Here is a 22,588-nt window from a genome sequence, read left to right as displayed (position 1 = left end):
AAAAAACAAGGTACAGAATAAGAACAAGATCTCCTGGTATTCTTGGAAGAAACCAAACAGATGGGCTATATTTGGATTAAATGTAAGATGTTAGCTGTGGTAGTTTGCCTGTGGGGTGAAATGAGGGGGCTGCTGGTTAAGGAAAACCTATTTTTTTTTTACCATATGCTATTTTGTGTGTTTAGATAAAATATTAGCACACAAATGTTTATTACAAACAAACATGTTAGGAGGAAGTTTATGTGTACAGCTAGGGGGAAGGGATGCATGGATGTACACACGGATGGGTGGGTGGCCGGGTGGCTGGAAGTGTTTGCACATTCTGCATTCTGTCTGTGGATGGGGATTGCTAGACACCCGTCTGTGTGGGGGCTGAGGACAGCCAGGAGAGGTGGAGGTGGGGTGGGCTGGGCTGCTGGTGCAGTGGTCCAGGCGAAGAATGATGGGCTAGGATCAGATTGTTGAAATGTCTCTCCTGTGAATAACTCTTCAGAGTTATCTCTGTAGGCCCCAGCATGGGTCTCTTTCTAGAAAGACAAATGCCTCTGGCACGCGCCTTTCTTGGCTACTGCTCAGAAGCATTTCTGTGTATAATAACCACCAACAGCTTAATCCCCTTTCAGCTATCACTGCAAGACTTGTAAGTGGTGTGGAACCAATTAAAATGATCAGCCTTTGATATAAATCACTCCTCTCCCAAATCATGTTCTTCTTTATGAGGCCCTCTTCCAAAGGCCCACATCCACCAAAGCCTGAGCCTTGTTTCTTAATTTTTAATTTTTTGACGGTTTCTTCGTGTCTCAAAGTTTTCAGATGATGTCTCTTGACTGCTCAAGTTTACTTTTCAATAAACCTTTGCTCATGGTTCTGGAAAAATAAATTTTTCTTTTTTAAGACAAGGTTTCACTATATAGCCCAGGCTGGGCTTGAACTTACAGTGTAGCCCAAGCTGTACTCCAGCTGTCAGCAATCCTCCTGCCTCGGCCTCCTGAGTGCTGGGATTATAGGTGTGTGCCATTATCTCTGGCAGAAATAATGATTTGTATCATAGAATAGTTGTATTTCTGAAGAATAGTGTTGGTACTTGCTTTATATCCAGATATCTGTCTGTCTCTCCAGACTCCCAAACTTTTATTTTACATAAATAACCATCTGCACGATTTTTATTTATTTAATTTTTTGTCTTTTTGAGACAGGGTCTCGCTATGCAATTCAGGCTGGCCTTGAGCTCATTTTGTAGCCCAGGCTGGTCTCAAACTCTCAGTGATCCTCCTGCCTCAGCCTCCCAAGTGCTGGGATTACAGGTGTGCACCACCATGCCTGGCTCATGAATGATTTTTAACTGTGTAGTTCTGTGACATATTCCTATTACATCTAGCTAGATCTCTTTTGAAGTTCTTGGCACAAATATTTTCATCAGTTGTCCACTGTATTCTCTTTTTGGGGGGGCTGGGGAAGGAACCCAGGGTCTCACGCTTGCTTGCTAGTCAAATGCTCTTCCACTGAGCTGCACATCCAGCCAGCAGCCATTTTCTGGAGTTGAAACAATCAGCTTGCTTCTCAAATGCTCTTAATCAACATTTGTTTTGGACATAGCTCAAAAGTTTGTGTGGCATTATAAGTTTCTGTGCTCCTCACAGTTCCTTGGTGGCCTCGCTGTGAGTCCAAGGCACTGTTGGGACTGGAGCTGTTGCGGAGGTTTGTCATCTGCGGTGCCAGTGGGCTGGCTGGGGAGAGGTTCAATCGGAACCTTTTCCAAGGACAGATGTGTGTGGAGCAGAGATGCAGGCCCGTGTTCTGATTTTTGCGAAGAAACCCTAAGGTCAAAATTTTATATAAAATGGGCTGATGATTCTAAATGCTAGCAACTAATCTGGGTTCTTAAGGCATCCCTAAAACTGCCACAGTAAACCACCATAAGATAAATTTGCCTTGACATGAGTGCTGTGTTATCCTTCTCATTTTATGCAGTCTAATTCAGGACGGAGATGGGGAGCTGAGGTCCTGTCATGGGCAGTCACTTCTCCCAAGGGTGTATACCCAGTCCACAGCCAGCTCAGGACTCGGCAAATTGAGATTTTCTATTATAGAATTGTGCAGCTTATGGACATTAATTTTTGGACAGATATACTTGATCTAGCTACATAGGTGTGGATCTGTTTATAGCATGCCTCTTTAACAAAACACAAGCTTTTTATCCCCTGCCCTTTTCTCTCCCCCCAGTACTAGGGACTGAACTCAGTGGTGCTACATTCCCAGCCCTTATTATTTTGAGACATTATCTTGCTAAACTGTCCTGGCAGGCTTCAAAACCTGCAGTGCTTCTGCCTCAGCCTCCCTCAGTGCTGGGATTATTATATTTTACTTTTTGAGATAGGATATACTTATGTAGCCATGTCTATCCACAAACTTGTTAAATGGCTTCAAATTTATGATTATTATGACTCTCCTGTCTCAGCCTCCTGAGTGTAGATAGAGATTTTTTTTTCTTTTTTTTTTTTTTTGGTACTAGGGATCGAACTCAGGACCTTGCACTTGCCAGGCAAGCACTTATTCTACTGAGCTATCTCCCTGGCCCTAGTGTGGATAGTTTAATGGTGGGATACAGGAATTTTAACCCCATTACCTGAATAATTTTTTAAGAGAAGCTGCTTTTTTTATTCATTGCCTGAATTTGGATTCATTTACAGGCCATCATAGCTATGTGATCCCTGGGTTCAACTTCTCTATGACTTAGTTTTTATTTTATTTATTGTTTTTGGTTCCTTTGTTTGAAACAGCATCTTGCTATGTAGTTCAGGCTGGCCTTGAACTCTCTGTAGTCCAGCCTATCCTCAAACTTGCAACTCGCCTTTCTCAGCCTCACTAGTGCAGGGATTACATGCCTGGCCCTGGTTTTCACATTTTAAGAAAGTAGATGATAAAATACTTGTAAAATTAAGGAACATAGTAAGTGTTTTATCTAATCATTTGACTAATCATTTGACATAGGGCCTGGCGCCCAGAGCTGCTGGCAGGCACTGGCTATGGTGGTGGTGGTGGTGAAGGCGATGAAGAGGATCAGGAAGCTTTCAGTTCACAGGATGGTGAAGTCAGAGTGACCCGTGTGGCTGAACGGTCCTCTGTGTACAGAGGAGCACCTTACATGGTCTCTTTAAGAGGTCCTGTCTGTATTTGTACAGTGGTGGGACTTGCCATGCATTCCAGGACAAGTGCCTTGTCTGTTCTGTAGGATGAGCTGTGACATCAGTGTTGCCATCCCTTGCTGCTTGCTCTTCCTGGCCAGCAGCCTTCGCGTGCTGGCTGGTGCACCCCACCAGGCGCTGTGTGCAGAGCTCTAGTCTGTCTCTGGTTGGCCCCCCAGCAGCTGTCTGAGCCTGGGCCAGCCCCTCTTCCTGGCTGTGGCAGGGTCCCTAAGCTGTGCTGTCCTGTGTCTGCAGGACTGGAATGTCACGTGGCACACCAGCAACCCTGACTTCACCAAGTGCTTTCAGAACACCGTCCTCATGTGGGTGCCTTGCTGCTACCTCTGGATCTGCTTCCCTTTCTACTTCCTCTATCTCTCCCATCATGACCGGGGCTACATCCAGATGACACACCTCAACAAAGCCAAAACTGTAAGTCACCCAGGACGCCACTGGGGCGGTGGGGTTGGGGCGCCCATGGGGGTGGGGGGGAAGCGCGGACGGGGGCAAACTCACATTTTTCTTTTATTTAACTGGCCCTATGTTCCTTGTTTTGAAGGGAGAAGAGTAATGGGTAATAAAAAAATGGAGCTTTGCAGCCAAACACGGGTTCATATCTCAGCTCTGCCATGTTCTGGCTCTGTGACCTTTGACACATTTTTTTAACTTCAAGCCGTAGGTTTCTTCATTTATGTGGCAGGGATGAAGATAGCCTTGTTATTAGGGGTCATCAGAAGTTACCAGAAGGTTTTCCTTCTCCCCTATTAAAACTATTTCCACTTTATTTTCCACTTTCAAATATTTATTTTGAAATAATTTTAAATTACATGCAAATCACAAGCAAGCCTGTGGCACGTGTGCTGCGATGGGCTGTTTATTATCTATCACTGCCCTGTACCCGTTGCTCATGTTCACCGGTGTTGGGGTCTGTGGCAGGCGGTATTCCTGGCAGGGATGCACGGCAGGCCAAATCACTCACTTCATGGCTAGAAAGGTAAAGAGGAACAGGATGTCACAGTGCCCAGAGACCTTTACCGGCATTCCACCTCAGAGCCTGTGGGGTGTCCCTCAGGGAGGTCCCTGGGTGGTAGTGATGTGTCCACATGGGCTCATCTCAGGATCAGTGTGCCACACTGCGGCAGGGGCTGGTAGAGGGAAGACAGCATGTGGGCTGTGGGAGCTGGACGGGGGGTCTCTCCATCTTTCTCTTAATTTCTCTGTGACCCCAAACTGCTTTAAAAAAAAAAAAAGACTTTAAGAAATATCGCTTGCTTCCCTACCCTTACTAGATGGGATGTCTTCTTTGCAGATGTATAGGAGTTCTTTATATGTTTCTTAGGGAACATTATCATTTAAAAAATGTGAATCAGATTTTATCCTTTAGCTTGCTCCAAAACCTTCCTTTAGCTTCCCACTGCCAGGAATACAATCTGGAGCTCCTCCTGATGGAGCACGCTTAGCTCCAGCACAGGCTGCTCTTGAGCCATCACCTACCATAGCCGTTGCTCCTTCCACAGCTGCAGCAAGCCCTTCGGGCACGTTCCTACCGCAGGCCCTTTGCCCTTCCGGCACACTTTGCTTGGGTTATTTTTTTCTCCACAAAATCATTTCCTTTAACTCTTTACTTAGATGTCACCTGATTGGGGAGGCCTTCCCCAACCACTCTCAATGAACTCATTTTTCTGCACAACTATTACTCTCTGGCATGATAGTGTGTGTTCTTCACTTTGTTTCTTTCCAATATTTTTCCACTCTCAGTCCATGAAGGCAGGGACTTGCTTTTGTTCTCCATTGTTTTCCCCCACACTTGAAACACTGGAGATGCATAGTAGGCTCTCAGTGAACACTGACTGGATGCACTTACTGAGTGCGCAGCTGCACGTGAGAGGCTCTACAGTGGGCGGGGCTTGCAGCCCACGTGAGCCAAAGGCTCAGCTCTTATGTGTTTGATGAGGGGGCGGCATTAGCTGAACATGGCAGAGGGGCTGGAGCCCTCTGCTCTTCTGCTTGTCCATATTCCCAGAGCTGGGGCTGGTCACAGGGCTGGCCTTTGTGGGGTGCAGGGGACAGTGCAGCGCTGTGTGTGAGATGTGTGTGTGCTTTCTTGCAGGCCTTGGGATTCTTGCTGTGGATTGTCTGCTGGGCAGACCTCTTCTACTCTTTCTGGGAAAGAAGTCAGGGCAAGCTTCTTCCCCCAGTGTTGCTGGTCAGCCCCACCCTCTTGGGTATCACCATGGTAAGTAGGGGCTGGCTACACACTTCTGCCAGGCCCTGTTGGGGACCGAAAATAGTAGTTGGTGACAGAGGAAGGGGAAGTAAGAAAGAATTACTGTGTGGTGTACATGTACCAGCTCTGCCCCCATGAATAGAAACATGATAAAAATTTAAATTTAAATTTGAAGTAGTAGTAGCTGGCAATTAGATGTAAGGCAAACCCAAGGTGAAAATCCAGAGTCCTGCTTCTCTTGAAAAATCCTGAGACCTGGCAGTGCTGGATACACAATTGTCTCAGAGAAGGATCCCCTGAAGTGGAGATGCGGCTGCAGCCTGGAGGTGGGCACCACAGTCCCCGCCCTTGCTGTTGCCTCCCGTCCTGCTGCTGAGTGGTAAGTGCCTTCTTCCATTGTGTTTGCTGCCTTGTGTTCTCAGACTCTCTACCTCTGTCACTTATGCCACTGGCGGGGACCTCATGGCCTTGCTGTTTCTGGGCTGTGGGGTAGCAGGTACGGTACCCAGCTCCCCAGAAAGCTACTTCGCTATTAAGCCTTGAGTTGTTGAGGGCTTTCTGTGCTTGGCTGGGTTCCTGTTTGACTTGTTTTGAAATTTATCTGATTCCCAGAACAAACCTGTGTGGCATAGGTACTCAGTTGTCCCTTTTTACAGGTGAGGAAATGAGGGTGTAGGAAAGTGAAATGCATTACTTCCCAGCTAATGCACTGTGGAGCAAGGGCAGGGCCCCAGGCCTTTTAGTCTTTTAGTCACTGCATTCTGTAGCAGCTGTGGCTGCAGAGCTGCTTGCTTGCAAGCCAGCGCTATTTCCCTATGTGCCTCAGGCCTGGGACCCCGGGGAAGCCTGGAGGGTTCTCAGGAGCAGGGCCCTTGAGCCCTGGGGAAGGAGCAAGCTGAAGCAGGCTGCTGTGAGCAGGGAACATGTCTGGGGAAGCACTGGGGGCTCAAGGGCAGTGTGGGGGGAGGGCAAGTTGCCTGGGAAGCGGGATCAGAGTGGGAGGTGGGGAGGAGGGGCTCAGAGAGGTGAGGGAAGGTGAGGCACAGCTGGACAGGGAAGGCCACGGCCAGGTCACACTTGTGTACAAGGGTCCCCCGTTCTGAGCCAGGCACCAGCCAGTGTGTGGCAGCTCATTTGTGTGTGTTTGATCATTTTGCCCATGTTACAGGTAAGTGAATGGAGGTGCAGGGAGGCAGAGGAACTGGGCCAAGGTCACACAGCCTGAAAGTGGTAGAACCAGATTGCAGAAGTGGCCCAGGTGTCTGTGCTGCCATGCAGTCTTTGTGGGTGTCCCGCAGGGCCTCACTTCTCTTTGGGATGGCATTAGGAGTCTGAGAGGGGACACAGTCTCACTGTCCCACTGTGTTCTTAGGACACCATATCTGACTTTTGCAGCTTAAATGAGGAAAGAGTTAGTTATGGTCAGGGGATTCAGTCTATGCATATCTGGCTCCAGGGCAAAAACTTTGCAGTGAAGGGCCTGGAGGAGAGAGCTGCTGAGTGCGTATCCACCTGGAGAGGAGCAGGTGGGAGCAAGGGGCCAGGGGCCAGATGCAGTCCCAAGGCCATGGCACAGCAGCCCTCCCGGACACACCTAGAAGTGCACTTTAGTAATCCCTGAGAGATCCCCAAGCCAACAACTGTCACTTACTGCATCCCGGAAGTTGGCAAGGAGGGTGTGCAGCTGGGGAAACAGACACAGAACAAAAAATTCCCCCACAATGGTCCAGAATGTATCTATGAATGTAGAGGGCCATGAGGATCAAGTCACAGGACTTGACTTGGTCTGAGCGTAGGGAGATGTCCCTCAGGAAAGGGCAGTGCAGCTGAGGCCCCTAAGGGTGAGCACAAGGAAGAAACTGAGAGCCCAGGATCCTGCCACTGAGAACAGCGTGCACAGAAGTCGTGGGGCAGGAGCGGGGAGGCACTGAGAGCCTGCCTCTGGCTGGAGCAGAGGTGCAGAGGCTGGGTGGGGGTGGGGCAGCAGGGAAGGCAGAGGCTGAGCCTGCTGATGCTGGAGCATCAGGGCCAGTGGCTTGTGCCCTCTGGACCCCAGCCAGCCTTTGCCAGCCTGGCTAAGTCTCCTTATAGTAGCATTAAAATATATGGGATATTAAGGGAAACCAATCACTTTTACACACACACAGATGATGTGGTATACACGTATAGATATACTCAAGGTTTAATTTATATTCAGCATAATTCTTCTTTTCTCCTGTACTCCTGACACCTGAGAAGCACGTATTGTTGTGTGTTCTTCTGCACTGTCAGCCTGGAGAGCTGTTCGTCCCCCCGCGTTACTTCCTACTGCCATTTGGGTCCATTGCCCACCCCTCCCTGCGTCCCACCCTGTCACTGCATAGGATAGGTGTTTCTGCCCTGTACTGTGCGTCACCAGGGCGTCATGGGACCGAGACTGTCCTGCAGCTTTAGCTTTGCAGCGCTGGAGTCTGGCCATTGCATGTATCAGAAGATCTTCTCTTAGATTGGGCATGAGGCCCCACACATGGAATCCTAGCACTCTGGGGTGAGGGAGAGTCAGAAAGACAAGCCAGAAGGATTGTGAGTTTGAGCCCAGTTTGGGCAATTTAGTAAGACCCTGAACATTTGCTTGTGTGGCCACACATGCCTCATTTACCTATTCCTCAGCTGTGGGACATTTGGACTAGGAAATGAATCAAACACAGTTATCAAGATGCCAAAAAGAAAATCTGATGAAAAAGATATGTGTTTCTCTGTTACTGTATGTCAAATCTAGCTTTAACTGTAGGTGGGATGACACCTTAATCTCCAGGTAGCAGCGTCTGTGTGTGATAGTGGGCAGCCTTCTCAGCTGCTTCTGTGGAGTGTGGAGATGCCTGATTTGGGCTGATGACGAGTTTAGGTGTCCTGTACAGTGGTGCTGTGCTTCTTCCCTCCTCCTTGGCAGGGCTGATCAGAAGCTATTTCTGTCATGGAGCACTGGCTCCTGGCCACAGTCCATCCTTGCGCCCCAGGTCACACTGGTTCTGAAGAAAAGGCTTCAAGCAAGGATGGGCCACCCTGATTTGCATATATGACCACTGTGACCCCCAAGTGGAGCGTAGGTGGTCAGGACAGGAATGGGAGCTGATGGTGTCCTTGGCAGGAGGGGGTGGAGCAGGAGGACTTGGGGAACGCCGGGCAGGGTGCAGCCAGGGAGAACAGAAAGACCCTGGGATTCCAGGCCAAGTATCTTCAGAGAGGGCCCACCCATTCACTGTTCCTGAGTCTGGCTTGGGGCATTTTCTCTTGAAGGCAGTTCTGCCCCTCTGGAGAGTAGCATGGTGTCACATTCTTCCAAGGAGGAGCAATGTTTATTTTGTCTCTCTGCTTGTGAAATCATGCATGAAATAGAAGTAATTTTCCCGGGGAGGGAAATAAAATCTTCCATGAATTTCCTCCACCACCATCTTGTGAGCAGACTTCCTTGAAGGTGAGATGTGTAACTGTAGGCAGGAGGCGTTTTCTATCTCGGTCTTAGTACCCAGGTCTGCCAGGTGGGGCTGTTTGTGGCAGAGCACTTCAGGTGCCTTGTATGGGACCAATTTGATGGGTACCCAGTGGATATAACCAGTAACTGCAAGGGCTGGGACTTGAACTTAGGTCTTTCTGGCTCTAAATCAAGGATTTGTTGATGATGGTCCAGATCTGGCCCACTGTTTGTTTTATTTTTTTTTTGCTCCGAATGCCTTCAGGGCAGGTTTGGCTGGCTTGAGTTGTGGGGATCGAACCACAGCAACCTGAGCCTGACTGCTTTGTTGAAGTGGCCACTTAAAGAACTGAGCTAAGGGGCAGCCCCCCCCTGTTTATTTTGTAAATAAAGTTTTATTGACATAGGCAGTCCAATCCATTTGTTTACATATCAGCTACAGCTATTTTCATGATGCAGTGACAGAGCTGAGTAGTTCTGAGGGAGACTGTGGCCCTGAAGTCTAAATCTATTATGTAGGCCTTTAAGAATAGGTTGTCTGGTCTCAGCCCTAACCCCACCTTTCCCTCAGGTCTCTGTTCAGGTCACATTAAATCCCCACAACTCTGCAGGGAGGGCGCCTGTCTCTTTTGCAGCTGCGGCATTGGGGGCTTGGGAGATCCTGTGACACGCCCTGTGACACCTGCAAGGTGGTTCTTTTGCTCTTGATGGGCAGTTGTGCTTACCCGTGGCTGACATCTGCCCCAACCTGGGACCATGGCAGGCTCAGGGTCTGGCTTCTCTGACTGTCCCTGTTGCGTGTTTTTCTTTTCTAGCTGCTCGCCACCTTTTTGATTCAGCTTGAGAGAAGGAAAGGTGTCCAGTCCTCGGGGATCATGCTTACTTTCTGGCTTGTAGCCCTGCTGTGTGCCCTTGCCATCTTCAGATCCAGAATCATGACTGCCTTAAAAGAGGTAAGTGCTGGGTGTGGAGCTAGCTCAGCAGTGTAGGCACCTGCCTGGCAAGCACAAGGACCCATGTTCAATCCCTGGTACCTCATGCTGTGCCAGCCCTGAGACCAGATGTGGTGGTGCATTCCTGTAATCCCAGTGCTGGGGAGGCTGAGACAGGAGGGCAACTGCAAGTCTGAGCCGTGTAGCAAGACCCTGTACCAAATAAATAAATACAAATTTAAAAAAATAGGTAAGTGGGGACCTCTTTTGGCATCCTCTTTCAGTGCCCTGTGGAAGAGACACTTGTTCTTTCTTGTGTGTGTAGAAGTTAAAGATTGCCATGGAAACCATAGGATAGGTATCACATCTTGTCTGGGCCATCTCTGCTCAATCAAATCCTCACCTAGTCAGTTGCAGACTTCGTTGTAGAACCTTTTTTCCCCTTAATTTTCACTTGATTATGTAGCTCTGAGGGCCCCTGTAGATCCCGCAAGAGCCAGGAGCAAATACAGTGTCACTCTGTGAGCCTCTGTCAGCCATGTGTCTTTAGTCTGTGATGGAGTTAAACTGGGAGCAGTACTTGCAGTGACTTTGTCCCCAGGGCCCTAGATATGTCCCCATGTTACCTCTGTGCCATCAGCCGCTCCTCTGGCTGGAGAAGTTGTTTACATTGGCTGCTGTGTACTGCTCTGGGAATTTTGAGGAGTGTGCACTTTTTTGACTCTAACCTGCTGTTCCCAGCTATCGTGGAGCTAGTCAGAGACTGGCATGAGGCAGAAGAAGGAGACTTAGTGAGCACACAGCGGGTACAGAAAAGTTTCTCTTTGACAATGGTGGCAGCTGACATCAATTGAGTTCCTGCTTTCTCACTGAGTTTTTTGGTGACTAATATTATGATTTCTCACAATGACTGACAGGACATCTCAGCCTCAGCAGTAATTACATTTTGGATTAGAGATGACTTTGTTATGGGTTGTTGCCCTGAGTTTTGTGGGCTGATTAGGGGCATCCCTAGCCTCTACTGCTTAGGGGCCCTCCCCTCAGTGCCCCTGGATTCTGGGAGTTTTATTTCCTGGGAGGCAAACTCATCCTTAGTTGTTTGTGGATGGGGAAGCGAGACTCAGCAAGGGTAAGTACGGGCACAAGGCCCACAGCCCGCAGGAGCAGAGCCAGGCCTCAGGGGTAGCGTGATTCCCACCAGGCCCTGGTTTTCTCCTGCTGAGCAGGACCAGCCACAGGCAGCAGTGAGCATGGAGGTGCCTTTTCTTCTGTCCAGCTGCAAAGGAGGTAGCCAGAAGCCTGTGCCTGGACCTGCTTGCGAGGACGCAGGCCAACTGCCCTGCTCTCCTGGCTTATCTTTGTTAGCTTCCTGTTGCCATCATTGAGTACTACAGACTGGACCATTTACAAAGAGTAAAGATGAACTCAGTTCGTGGTTCTGGAGCTGGGGCTCCGCCGGGAGAGCCTTCATGATCCGAGCTCTGGGCAGAGATAGCCAACACGCTCAAGTCTCCTGTCTTGCTGTTAGTGGTACTGAAGATTGAACCCAAGACCTTCACGCCGAGCTCCAGTTCCAGTTATTTTTAAAATTTTTTATTTTGAGACAAACATCTCATTAAGTTGTCCAGGGTGGGCTCAGACTTGATTTCCTCCTGCCTCAGCCTTCCAAAGTGTTGGAATTCCAGGTGTGTGCCACCATGTGTGATTTGTTTCTCTTTTGAGACTGGATCTGGTCTCCAAATACCATTTTCATCCAGAGATTCAGTTTTATCACGAGTTTTAGAAGAGACAAACACCTTGGCATGGCAGTAGCTTCTGGAAAGTGATTTTCTTCTCTTCCTTTCTCTCCCATTCAGGCCACCAAAGACAACCTGTTTCGTGATGTCACTTTCTACTTGTACTTTTTCCTTGTGCTGATTCAACTCATGTTGGCCTGTTTCTCAGATCGCTTGCCTCTGTTCTCTGAAACCATCAACGACCCTGTAAGTGTGACCACAGACATGTGTGCATGCGTGCAAGAGAGAAGTATCACACCCAGCCAATACCGCTGGGTGCTGCATTTGAGCCTGTGTCACCACCTCAAATGCTGGGAGGGAAGTAATGTCACCCGCCATGCTTTACAGATGTGAAAACCAAGGTTTAGACATGGCTAGGAAGGCTTAAGGACACAATCTGCCTGGTAGTTATAGATGGCTGTGTCTTAGTGGTTTTAGAAAAAATATTGATAAACTAGTAAATGTATAAATTTGGTCTGCCCAGGTTTCTTAAAAAGTGAGATGTTCTGATAGATTTGGACTAGAATACTACAGGCAGCAGTTGGCAGGAACTGCAGACTATAGCTGGAGCTCCCCACAGTCTCTTCTGCTCCCTGTGGTCCTACATCCCCTGCCACCTTCGGTTGTGGCACGTGCCTGCACCTGAGGGATTCAAGTTTGAGATCTTTGTCTCTATCAGTTTTGGTGATACTCTGTAACAGCTGGAGAGGGGAGATGGCTGTTCTTTCTGCTGGGGGAGTATAAGGGCATTCTATCATTTAGCTCCCTAACATGCCTCCTCCCTCCTCCTTTCTGTCCCTTTCTCCTCCTTCCCCCTCCTTCCCCCCTTCATTCTGTCTTCCTCCCTTCCCTCCTTCTCTTCATTCCTTTTTTTCCCTTCCCTTCTTCCCTCCGTCCTCCCAGCCTGTATCTGGGCATTGGCTAGGGCAGTGAGCAGAGCAGAGTTCTTGCCTACTTGAGCTCATGTTTTCAAGGGTAAGGCGCAAACATTAACTTAGGACTCTGTTGTATGTCGATGGTGCTAAACACTGAGATAGAAGAAAGTAGGGGAGAGGCTATGGAGGATGCTAGCCAGGGCCTTGTGCAGTGTTTGATCAGAGCCATAGGGCGAGACCTCCCCAAGAACATGCATGTGGACAGAAATCTCTGGAGACGGAAGCAGGCTGGGCAGGTTCCTAGAGGACAAGTGGTCCAGGCAGAGAGGCAGAGCTGCTGTGAGTGCAAGGCCCTGTGGGCGGAGCTGTCTGGGAACATGCAGAGAACTTCAGAACACCCAGTGTGACTGCAGCAGCACGAGACTCGAGAGGCGAGCTGGCCACCGAAGGTCCCCTGGACTCTGGATGTTTCTGGAGCGAGGCAGGAAGCCCTTGGGGTGGTACGGGATGTTCGTCGCTGATCTGTCAACTGTGAATGGGCAGACTGCAGTGGGAGTACATTTCAGCTGCTGTGAGTTCTGTTGAGTTTGGCCTGGACCTCAGCAAAGGGCTGAGGCTTGCACTGTGGCTGACAAGAGGCCTGGGGGCCATCGGCATGGAGGAGGAGGTTGACACAGCTGAGCGGTTATGGGAACCTGTGCCCCGTGTGTTCCAGGAGGCCCAGCTGCTGAATGTTCCTGCTCAGGGAGAAACAAAGCTGGAGTCTTAGCCCAGGGTATATGTGTTTATGAGTTCATGCATCTGTGTGTGCACCTGTGTAGTTTTGTATGTTCACATGTGCATGTGTGTGCACTTACATGTATGTCTGATTGCACATTTGTATGTTTCTGTGTTCATATCCACAGCTATTCATGAATGCATGTGTGGCTCCGTCTGAATGTGTGCATAAAGTTCAAAAATGCAGTGTCTGTGTGGGGGGTCCCCATTGGACTCTTGGCTCCTGCCTGGCAGTGGGTAGACTCTTCATCTGTCTCTGGGTGGGAGGTAGCCCCAAGTGTTTGCTTCGGGAGACACCTACTTGGGTTGTTCTGTAGAATAGGGATCACATCAGACACGTCATGCCTTCCTGATTGGTTGTAACCCCTGGGTTGCACTGCAAGTAGACCAAATCCAAGTGGACCTGACAGGCCAGGGTGGGGGGGGGTCACCTGATCCTTCACACTTCCAGGAAGCTTTATGGGGAGGGACTTGCTTGTCTCCTAGGGGGAATCGACATAAAAATCCATTCTACAGCCAGGCCTGGTAGCACAAGCCTGCAGCTCCAGCATTCTGGGAGGCCCACACGGGAGGATCACAAGTTTGAGTCTAGCATGGGTAGCTTAGTGACATAGTGAGAAGCTGTCTCAAAATAAAAAATAAACAATGCACTAGGAATATATCTCAGTGTAAAGGCCCAGGGTTCAGTCCCTGTACTGGTCTCCTCCCCAAATTCCCTTCTATCTCTGTCCTGGAAATGCGTCTGTTAGGCCAACTTGATCCTCTCTTCCTGTTTTCCGTGTTGCTTGAACGCTGGGTCGCAGAGACTAGGAGTCCCTTGGTTTCTCCTAGTCACTGTGTCTCCACCTCTGTCTCACTCCTGTGCCCTTCCCCACCCTGTACCCTTTCCAGGGTCTGGAAAGCTCTCAGTTGCCTCTCATGAGCTGAGGTGCAGCAGTGACATGGCAGATGTGGGTGTGCTGGTGGGCTGGTCCACTCCCGCCCCTGAGCACGAGCTAATAAAGAAGACTTCCTTGAGCACTGTAGCCAGCCCACCTCCTTTGAGTTTCAGCTCAGAAACCCAGCAGGTTACCATTTGTCTCTTTGCAATTTGGACTGCAGTTCAGAGAAAGTCCCAGAGGCCAAATCTTACCAGCCCCTCTTTGTGTAAATTAAATTGTACTGAATTGCAGCCATGCTTGTTCATTACATGTTGCCTGTGGCCACCCCGAGCCACGGGGCAGAGCTGAGGAGTTGCTGCAGACTGTGTCTCCTACAAAGCCTGCAGTACACACTGATCTAGCACTTGCCTCAAGCTCTCATGGCTATTACCTTCAGCTTTTGTCTGTGTTCCTTTCTCAGAGTCTGTTTTTCCTATGACAAAGGAGACCAGGGAGTGTTTACTTGTCACTGCTGTATACCAGGCACTGTACTCAGCCCTTCATGACTACATCACATGTAAGCCTCACACCAGCCCCGTGATCTTGATACTGCTTTTTCCATTTTACAGGCACAGAAACTGAGTCTTGGGGAACAAAATGCCTTGTCCAGTGGCAGTGGTGGAGTGGGAATTCAGACTTAGGCTTGGATGTTCTGCGGAGTCTTGCCTCTCTTGAGGGCAGGGGCATGTCTAATTAAGCCACTCTGTGTTGAGCTGTAAACTCCATAAGGCAGAACCCTCCCTGGGATGTAGGGCCCAAGACAGGGCCCCTCTGCACTTGGGGCCATTAGGTGATATATCACTACTGCGTGGTAGGAAGGTGATCAGTATAGATGTCTCACTCAAGTGCAGGGTCTGCTCGGACCTACAGGAGGTCAGCCAAGGCTGCATCTCTGTCTCTACCTCCTTCTCTTGCTACTAGGTGGCAGAGAAAGGAACAATAGTGTATAGTGACCAGATGAAGGCCTAGCATGATACTGAACTTTTTGTTGTTGTTGTTGTATTTGGGACAGGGTCTGCAGGGTCTCACTACATAGATCAGACTCGTAGTGATTCTGTTTTCAGCCTCCCAAGCGCTGGGATTACAGGCGCACACCACCATGCCCAGTTTTTTTTTTTTTTTTTTTTTTTGTGTGTGTGTGTGTGTGTGTGTGTGTGTGTGTGTGTTTGGCCAGCTCAGCCCACCAGGGGGCGGGGCTGGCTGGTATGTGGTGCTGGGGGATTGAACCGCGGTCCCTGTACTTTGCTAAGCTTGTTCTAAGTAGGTGCTTTGGACCACTGAGCCATCTCACCAGCCCTGAAGGCAGAAGTGGTTTTTTTTTTTTGTTTGTTTGTTTGTTTGTTTTTTTGCTCTGAATGCCTTCAGGGCATGTTTGGCTGGCTTGAGTTGTGGGGATCCAACCACAGCAACCTGAGCCTGACTGCTTTGTTGAAGCAGCCACTTAAAGAACTGAGCTAAGGGGCAGGCCCCCCATGCCCAGTTTCAATTGCTATCTCAGTGCATCCCAGGGCAAGGCTGGGGCTGGCAGGACATGCCAGGGATTGAACCCTAGCTGCTGCAGTCTGCTTAAGCAGGCACTTTAGTCTGCTGAGCTATTATTTACTGAGTTTTTTTTTCCAATTTAAAATGATTTTTAAATTTATGGTGATAAAGTATATAAGGCTTGCCATCTTAAGCACTTACAGTGTACGTTAAGAGCTTTCTGCTTTCAAAAGCCTGCCACCCTATGTAGGGACCATGACCAGTAACATTGATCTCAGTGGGTGCACATTAGATGTGCAGAGCCTCTCAGGCTTTTCCCCAGACCAGAACTTGTGCTTGTATAGTGTTCTCAGGGCGTTCTTGTACACAAAGAAATTTAAAAACATTGGTTCAAACCTCACAGTAGCCTGGCAAGCTCACTACCATTGAACTGTATCCCCAGCCTGAAGGGTGTGGGTGTGTGTGTGTGTGTGTGTGTGTGTGTGTGTATTAGGGTGTAAAAGAATTGTGGCTCAGACATTGAGCTGGTGGACTCCAATTAATACTTTGAATCTGATGGTGAAGGTGGTACGGCATGTGGAAAAGGAGGCTTGCTTGTAGCTGGGCTCCCTTGGGCACTAGTTCCACCTTGGTTCGTTGACCCCTTCCGCAGACACTTGCTAAGCTTCTGTTGCACAGTGTGCTGGGTGGCCAGGACACAACAGTGTGTACAACAGACATGGTTTGAACTGTTGGACAAGGGACACTGTTCCTCTGTCCTCTTAAGTTCCAGGTCTGGGGCTTATGAATCAAACCTATAAAGGATTGACAGGAGGAAATATTCATTATATACACACAGGGAGGTGGGCCTCCCCAAAAATGAAACTCTCCAGAAGTGAGTAGGCCTAGGAGCTTGGATACCAGTGATGGCAAACCCTTTAGAGCTCTCAGTGGTAACAACCAGCTGTGGCATGTGTGCTGTAGGTTCACTGTTGTTGTATACCATTTTAACAAAGAGTAGAAAATTTTCAGAGAAATGACAAAACCAAGGAAAAGAGCTGTGGGCTTTCTGGGGTGGCAGTTGTAAAAAAGTAAATACTGGGAGAAACTATATAAGCTAAAGATTATTTGAATAGGGCTGGTTTGTGTGGACCCATCTTGAGACTGCCATGATAGTGCTGGTTCTCTTCCTAGTGTGGAGGAGGAGGCGGGAAAGTCGGCAGGAGACTGACTTGATGTGCTGCTTTTATTCAAGTAGGGGAAGGACAAGGATCTAGCTGCATTGTCACTGCTTAATTGCTTAAAACCATTTTTGTGCTAAAATGGCATGTTTTGGGGTGGTCTGTTTTTTCTTTCTTTTTTTTTTTTCAAAATTTTATTGATAAACAGATAGCAATGAGACAGTTTCAAATCAAATCGGAAGTACAGTTTCAACAAATAATACACTGCATATATTCTTCTTAGTGGTTAATTGCTGTACAAGATGCGGACTTGTGATCCTATTTACAAACACCATTAGAACAAATCATTCTATTCATTAAGAGAATGCAACTATATATCTATCCCAACCACTTTGAATACACAGATACAAAATGGACATTCATAGGTGGTGGTCTGTTTTGAGGGGATCAGTATTCATGACTCAGTACATTGCCCTCTATATTTGAGGATTCTCCACTGATACATTGAACCGACTGTAGTCTAAAAATATATGGGGCGAAAATTAGTATTGAACATGCACAGACTTTTTTCTTGTCACTCTTTCCTAAATAGTAAACAGCTATCTGAACAGCAGTTACATGTGTCAGGTGTTGTAAGTCATGATTTAGCTTATGGTGGAAAGTGTAGGGAAGACATGAGTAGGTTGCATGTAGTACCGCACCCCTTTACATAAGGGACTGGAACATCTTGGATTTGGGTTCTGACAGGAGTCTTAGAAAGGATAGTTTCTAAGGGACAGATGCATAATCCTGACTGTCTCTGAATTAAAGAGAAATTGACGATGAAAGCTCTTGGTCCTGTGTCTTGACTGTATGCAGTGCTGTCATTTCCTCCTGCAGTCACAATCAGATGCTTCCTCTGGTGTCTGGGACTAAAGATGGGCACCGTTGGGGTCACATTTCTTGCTGACACCTATGAGTAGTCTCTCTGTATGGCTTGGGCTTCTGCACAGTGTGGCGGCCAGTCTCCAAGAGTGAGTGTTTCAAGCAGAAGCTGTCACGTGTGGGCTCACTTGGGCACTAGTTCCAGCTTGGTTCATTGTGTGTGTGCATGTGTGTAACTGTAGATGAAGCCCAGGGCCATCATACTGAGCTACAACCCCAGCTCTGCTTACATATTCTATTTTGAGGTTCTCCTAAATTGCCCATGCTGAGCTTGAACTCTCAGTCTTCCTGCCTTAGCCTTCCAAAGTGCTGGAAATACAGGAGTATCTCTCCATGCTGGAATTGGTGTTCCAGGTCAGGAGTCTGTCACTTTTTATGACCTCTTCACAGAGTCATGTAGTGTCACTTTTGCTATGCTCAGTTGGTCATGCCATCAGAGTTCTGCACAGGTGCCAGAGGAGGGGGCAGAGACTCCAGCTCTAGATGGAAGAGTGGCCATGTCTCATGGCAGGGAGGGCACACAGGGGGAAAAGATAAAATTCTGAACATCTTGGTTTGTCTGTGGAAGATGCCACCAGCCCTGGCCTGAAGTCCGCCAACACACTGGCAGTTGTAGACAGGGGTGGGTAGAATCTGATAATCTAACAATGAAGCAGATTTATAGCTTGGGGCAAGTCATTTTTTAAAAAAAATTAATTATATTTTGAGACAAGATCTTGCTGAGTAGTAGTTCAGGCAGGCCTTGGACTCATGATGGAGCCCAGGCTGGTGTTGAGCCATCGGCATCCTCCCACCCTAGCCTCCAAGTGCTGGGATTGCAGGCATGTACCACCACTCCCAGCTCACTTTTCCTTTCTGAAAATTTGTAATGGCTGATTTGCTGTTGGCCATATCCCTCCCCAGATCTGAGGCCTTTACTCTTCTGAGGAGGATATATTCTAATGTGCTCTCTTGGCTTGTCCCTTCATAGCTTTTGGGGCACAGTCCTAGTAGAGCCTGGAAAATTGGGAGCGTCCAGGCCTGCTGCTGTTCCATTTTCAGGGCAGCAGCAACAGTCACATGTCACCTGTCCTCAGAATGAGTGGTCAGCCAAGCTGTAGGGCAGTTTGGGTCACACAGGCCCAGGGTGGGGCTAGTGGAGCTGGCTCTGGGCTGCCTGGTGCTGAGTCACTGAGTGACTGTCCTTCCCAGCTGGTCCTGTGCCCACTCTATGACTCAGATGTTTATTCCTGCCCCTGAATGGCTTCTTGGTGGGGACCTTCTTATCTGTCCTCTAGCCAGGGCCAGCAGGGCTTCTGGGAGCTGGGATGAGCTGATCAGGCTTCCCAGAGCTTTCCCAGGGCTCTGCCCCAGGATCCTGTCCTTTTTTCTTGTTGGCACTGGAGCTGACTTTAGGTTGGTGGAGGTGGGCTCCAAAAACTAAGGAATTAAGGTCAATGAGGTTAGTTAGTAGATCCTCAGTACTCCCTATGGGTCTGAGGACCAGTAGCATAAGCAGCATCCTCTAGGAGTTCCTTAGAATCCAGTCTCAGTCCCCAGGCAGATCCACTGAATCACAATCTCATCTTTTTTCTTTTTTTAATGTGTTTGGTACAAGAGCTCACTCTGCAGCTTGGACTCATAGTGATCCTCCTGTTTTCAGCATCCCCAGTGCTGGGATTACAGACGTATATCACCATGCCCAGACTTGGTGGCCAGCTCAGCGCACCTAGGGGCAGGGCCAGCAGGGCATATGGTACCAGGGATCGAATTCCCATCCCTGTGCTTGCCTAAGCAGGTTCTTAGTCCACTGAGCTATCTCACCAGCCCTCTCATTTTTAACAAGATCCCAGGGTGGTTCCCATTTGAAAACCACTGTTTTGGACCTCTGGCCATAGCTGCTCAGCTTACTGGGAATGGGAGGAATTTTTTATTACTACTCAGCAATTTGGAATCTTTTTTTTTACTGCTGATATTTTATGGTGAACATTTTCAAACTGAAAGAAAAGCTTAAAAAATTATATAATGACCAGCCCTATATTCAGGGAGCTATGGTCAATACTTTGTTAAGCTTGCTTTATCATTCATCTCTCTATTCAGCTGGCCTAGTGATTTTGTTTTTATATATGGAGATTATTTGAAATATGTTCATGTCCTTCCCCCAACACTTCTGCATGGAGATCATAGCCGGAGTTAAGTGTTTTGTTTGCAGTTCTTTTTTCTTTAGAGAAAAACATACTATGAAATTCTCTATCTTACTGTTCGATGGGTCTTGATAAGTGAATAAATATTTTTGAGTACAGAGCACTCCTAGGACCCAGAGAGTTGCCTTGTCCACCTCCTTAGGGCTGATCTTACACTGTAAGCCTCTTTTCCTTTCCTGTGCTTGCACTCATGAAGTCAGTCAGTATTGAGTCAGGGAGAGCTGGACTAGAGGTGAACAAACATTGGCATCCAGATCTTTCCCTCCAGGAAAAATGGAAAGGGAGGTGGTCAGCCTCTGAGAGATGGACAGTGGGGTTCTAAGGAGGGAATGCCAGGAGCCGCAGGGGACTGCAGAGTCACCTCCAGCTCAGCTTGGGAACTCCAGGGCCAACATCACAGAGGGGAAGGAGGCACTGCCTGAGTCAAGGGAATGAGAGGCCTCTGCTGTTGGAGGAAGGGGGAGGGGATAGAGTGGGCCAGAGGTGGTCCTGGGGGTGGAAGCAGCATGTGCAGAGGCCAGTATTGTGACAGAGCTTGTGTGTGTTTGGAGGATTTGTAGAATTTTGCTCAGCTCCTGGGAGGGGTCAGGAGTTCATGAAAATTGCAGGAAGCCAAGGATGAGGGATGGAGGGTAGTATTGCGGGCCATGATGAAGACTTGGAATTTTAACTTGATGGTGGGAGCCTATGAAAGATTTTGCAGCAGTGAAGTGGTGCCCTCAGTTTGGATGTGATTTTGGAGGGTACCTCAAGCTCAAAGGAAGGTGTTGCATTAAATGTTGGTGGCACTTACAAAGCCAGGGTTGAGCTGCATTAGGGATGAATAGACCATGTCCCCGGAGAGACAGCCAGGACATTGAGTCTGTGCACACAACAGGGCCAAAAGCAGGGGAAGAAAGTAGATAAGTTCATGGGAAAGGGCCTGGAGAAGGACTCAGATGTGTGCTGCACTAGGGGAAAGAGGCATAGGCAGGGAGGTGATTTGCACAGGTGGTAAACAGCAGGGCAAACAAACCATCAGCGTTTACATTGTACTGGGACAGCTCTTGTGGGACATGGAGGTTGTTCTAGGCAGTGGCTTGGTGCACTAATTTATTTAGACCTTGTGGAAACCCAGTAAGCAGGGTGGTCAGTTGAGGACACAGAGCGTTGGGGTGATGAGGTGTCAGAAGCTGTCCCACTGGGCTCTCACTCTTGAGCATGTATCATAGCATATGTTCAATGCACTTTAGATCCTACCATTCACAGTACCGTAGGTTTGGGCAGGGCCTGGACATCTGCATTTTTAGTAAGTTCTCAGGCACTGATCGTGGTGGAGCCACTTTTGAGAACCAGGGTTCTAAGCTCTGTCCATGTAGGCAATGCATTGCGGGAGTATACTGCAGAAAACCAGTGAGAATCCAAACTGCAGAGGCCCGTGGGCACCTAGCCAATCTCTAACAAACCAAAGGCTGAAAGACCCAGATCAGGTTCCCACACTACTCCCATAAGACCCATGCATGGTCATTCATGACCGGTGCTCCAAGAATTGGTGTCTGAGGCTCTTTGACTAATTTCTTTTCAGGCATTCAGTGTCCAGTCAGATCATCTGGTACCAAACACAGATGTGGGTGGTGCCGAAAAGTGAGTTTCTTGGAGCTACATAAATCAGACATGGCTTCCCTCTGCCAGGAGTTGTTGGTATTGTTTTTGTTTCTTTTCTTCCTCTTCCTCCTCCTCCTCCTCCTCCTCCTCCTCCTTCTCCTCTTCCTCTTCTTCCCAACTCTTTCTCCTCCCCCTGCCTTCTTGCTGGGGATTGAACCCAGGACCCCTGCACTGAGCCACAACTTCAGTCTCCCCTGCCAACCCTGTTTTAGTTTTTTTGAGACAGAGTCTCACACTGTATAGTCCAGGCTTGCCTTGAACTCGCATCCACCCTCCTGCCTCAGCCTGTCACTTCTGGGGTTACAGGTGTGCACCACCCACCTCTCTCTCTCCAGTGTTTTTTAAAATTATTTTTTATTTTGAGATTGGGTCTTGCTAAATTGCTTGGCCTGGGCTCAAACTCGTGATCCCCTGCCTTATCCTCCCATAGTGCTGTGAGTGCACATGTGTACCATGACACCTGGCATTCGTTTTCATTTATTAAGGTGCCAGTTAATAAGCCTCTCTCATTCCCTCTGAGGAAGAAGTGCTGATTTCAGCCTCTTGGCTGGGAAACCTCCAGCTAGCCACTCGGTTTTTGCACGTGATGAATTCTTTCATGAAGTGGACTATAGATTCCATGAGTGGGATGATGCTGGATCCTTGTTCAGCAGCCTGGCTTTTACTCTCCTGCTTACTGTTGGCCTTCAACTACTTCATAACAGATCTTTGTTATCAAGTCAGGCTTTCTGTGTCCCACAGAGGCACTGGAAATAAGCGTGCCCACTTACAAATTTTTTTCACGGTGCTGGTGAAGGCAGCCCTGGCCTGGTCTCTATTTCTGTAACTTCAGAGAAGCTGAAAGTCTGTGTTTGGATCCAGAGGAGGGAGGAGGCCTGGGAGAAGGTGAGATGTAGTGCTTTGCCAATGCAAATTAGAGACTGTGAAATGTTCTCTTGCTGGTATGAATTTAGTCTGTTTGCAGAGAGTCTTCTCCCAGTGGCTAGGGCCTCAATTTGATAAGCCTGGGTGGGGCTCGTGCCCACAGGACCTGGAAGTGTAGGAGCAGGCTGT

General features: G+C 48.5%; 1 protein-coding gene across 4 annotated transcripts in view; it reads left to right on the top strand.

Annotated features, from left to right (window-relative positions):
- The window catches only part of Abcc1 (ATP binding cassette subfamily C member 1), a 137,348-nt gene that overhangs the window by 32,739 nt on the left and 82,021 nt on the right, over positions 1-22,588 (top strand). For all 4 annotated transcript variants that reach the window (XM_023704671.1, XM_023704670.1, XM_023704669.1 and 1 more), the window contains exons 2-5: positions 3,441-3,617; positions 5,296-5,421; positions 9,679-9,816; positions 11,652-11,777. In XM_023704671.1, the coding sequence (XP_023560439.1) occupies positions 3,441-3,617; positions 5,296-5,421; positions 9,679-9,816; positions 11,652-11,777 (567 nt within the window). The remainder of the gene's footprint in view (positions 1-3,440; positions 3,618-5,295; positions 5,422-9,678; positions 9,817-11,651; positions 11,778-22,588) is intronic.

The sequence above is a fragment of the Octodon degus genome, unplaced genomic scaffold (genome assembly GCF_000260255.1).
Source record: "Octodon degus isolate 3935 unplaced genomic scaffold, OctDeg1.0 scaffold00200, whole genome shotgun sequence".
NCBI classification, from domain to species: Eukaryota; Metazoa; Chordata; class Mammalia; order Rodentia; family Octodontidae; genus Octodon; species Octodon degus.
This window is presented reverse-complemented; position numbering and strand designations above follow the sequence as displayed.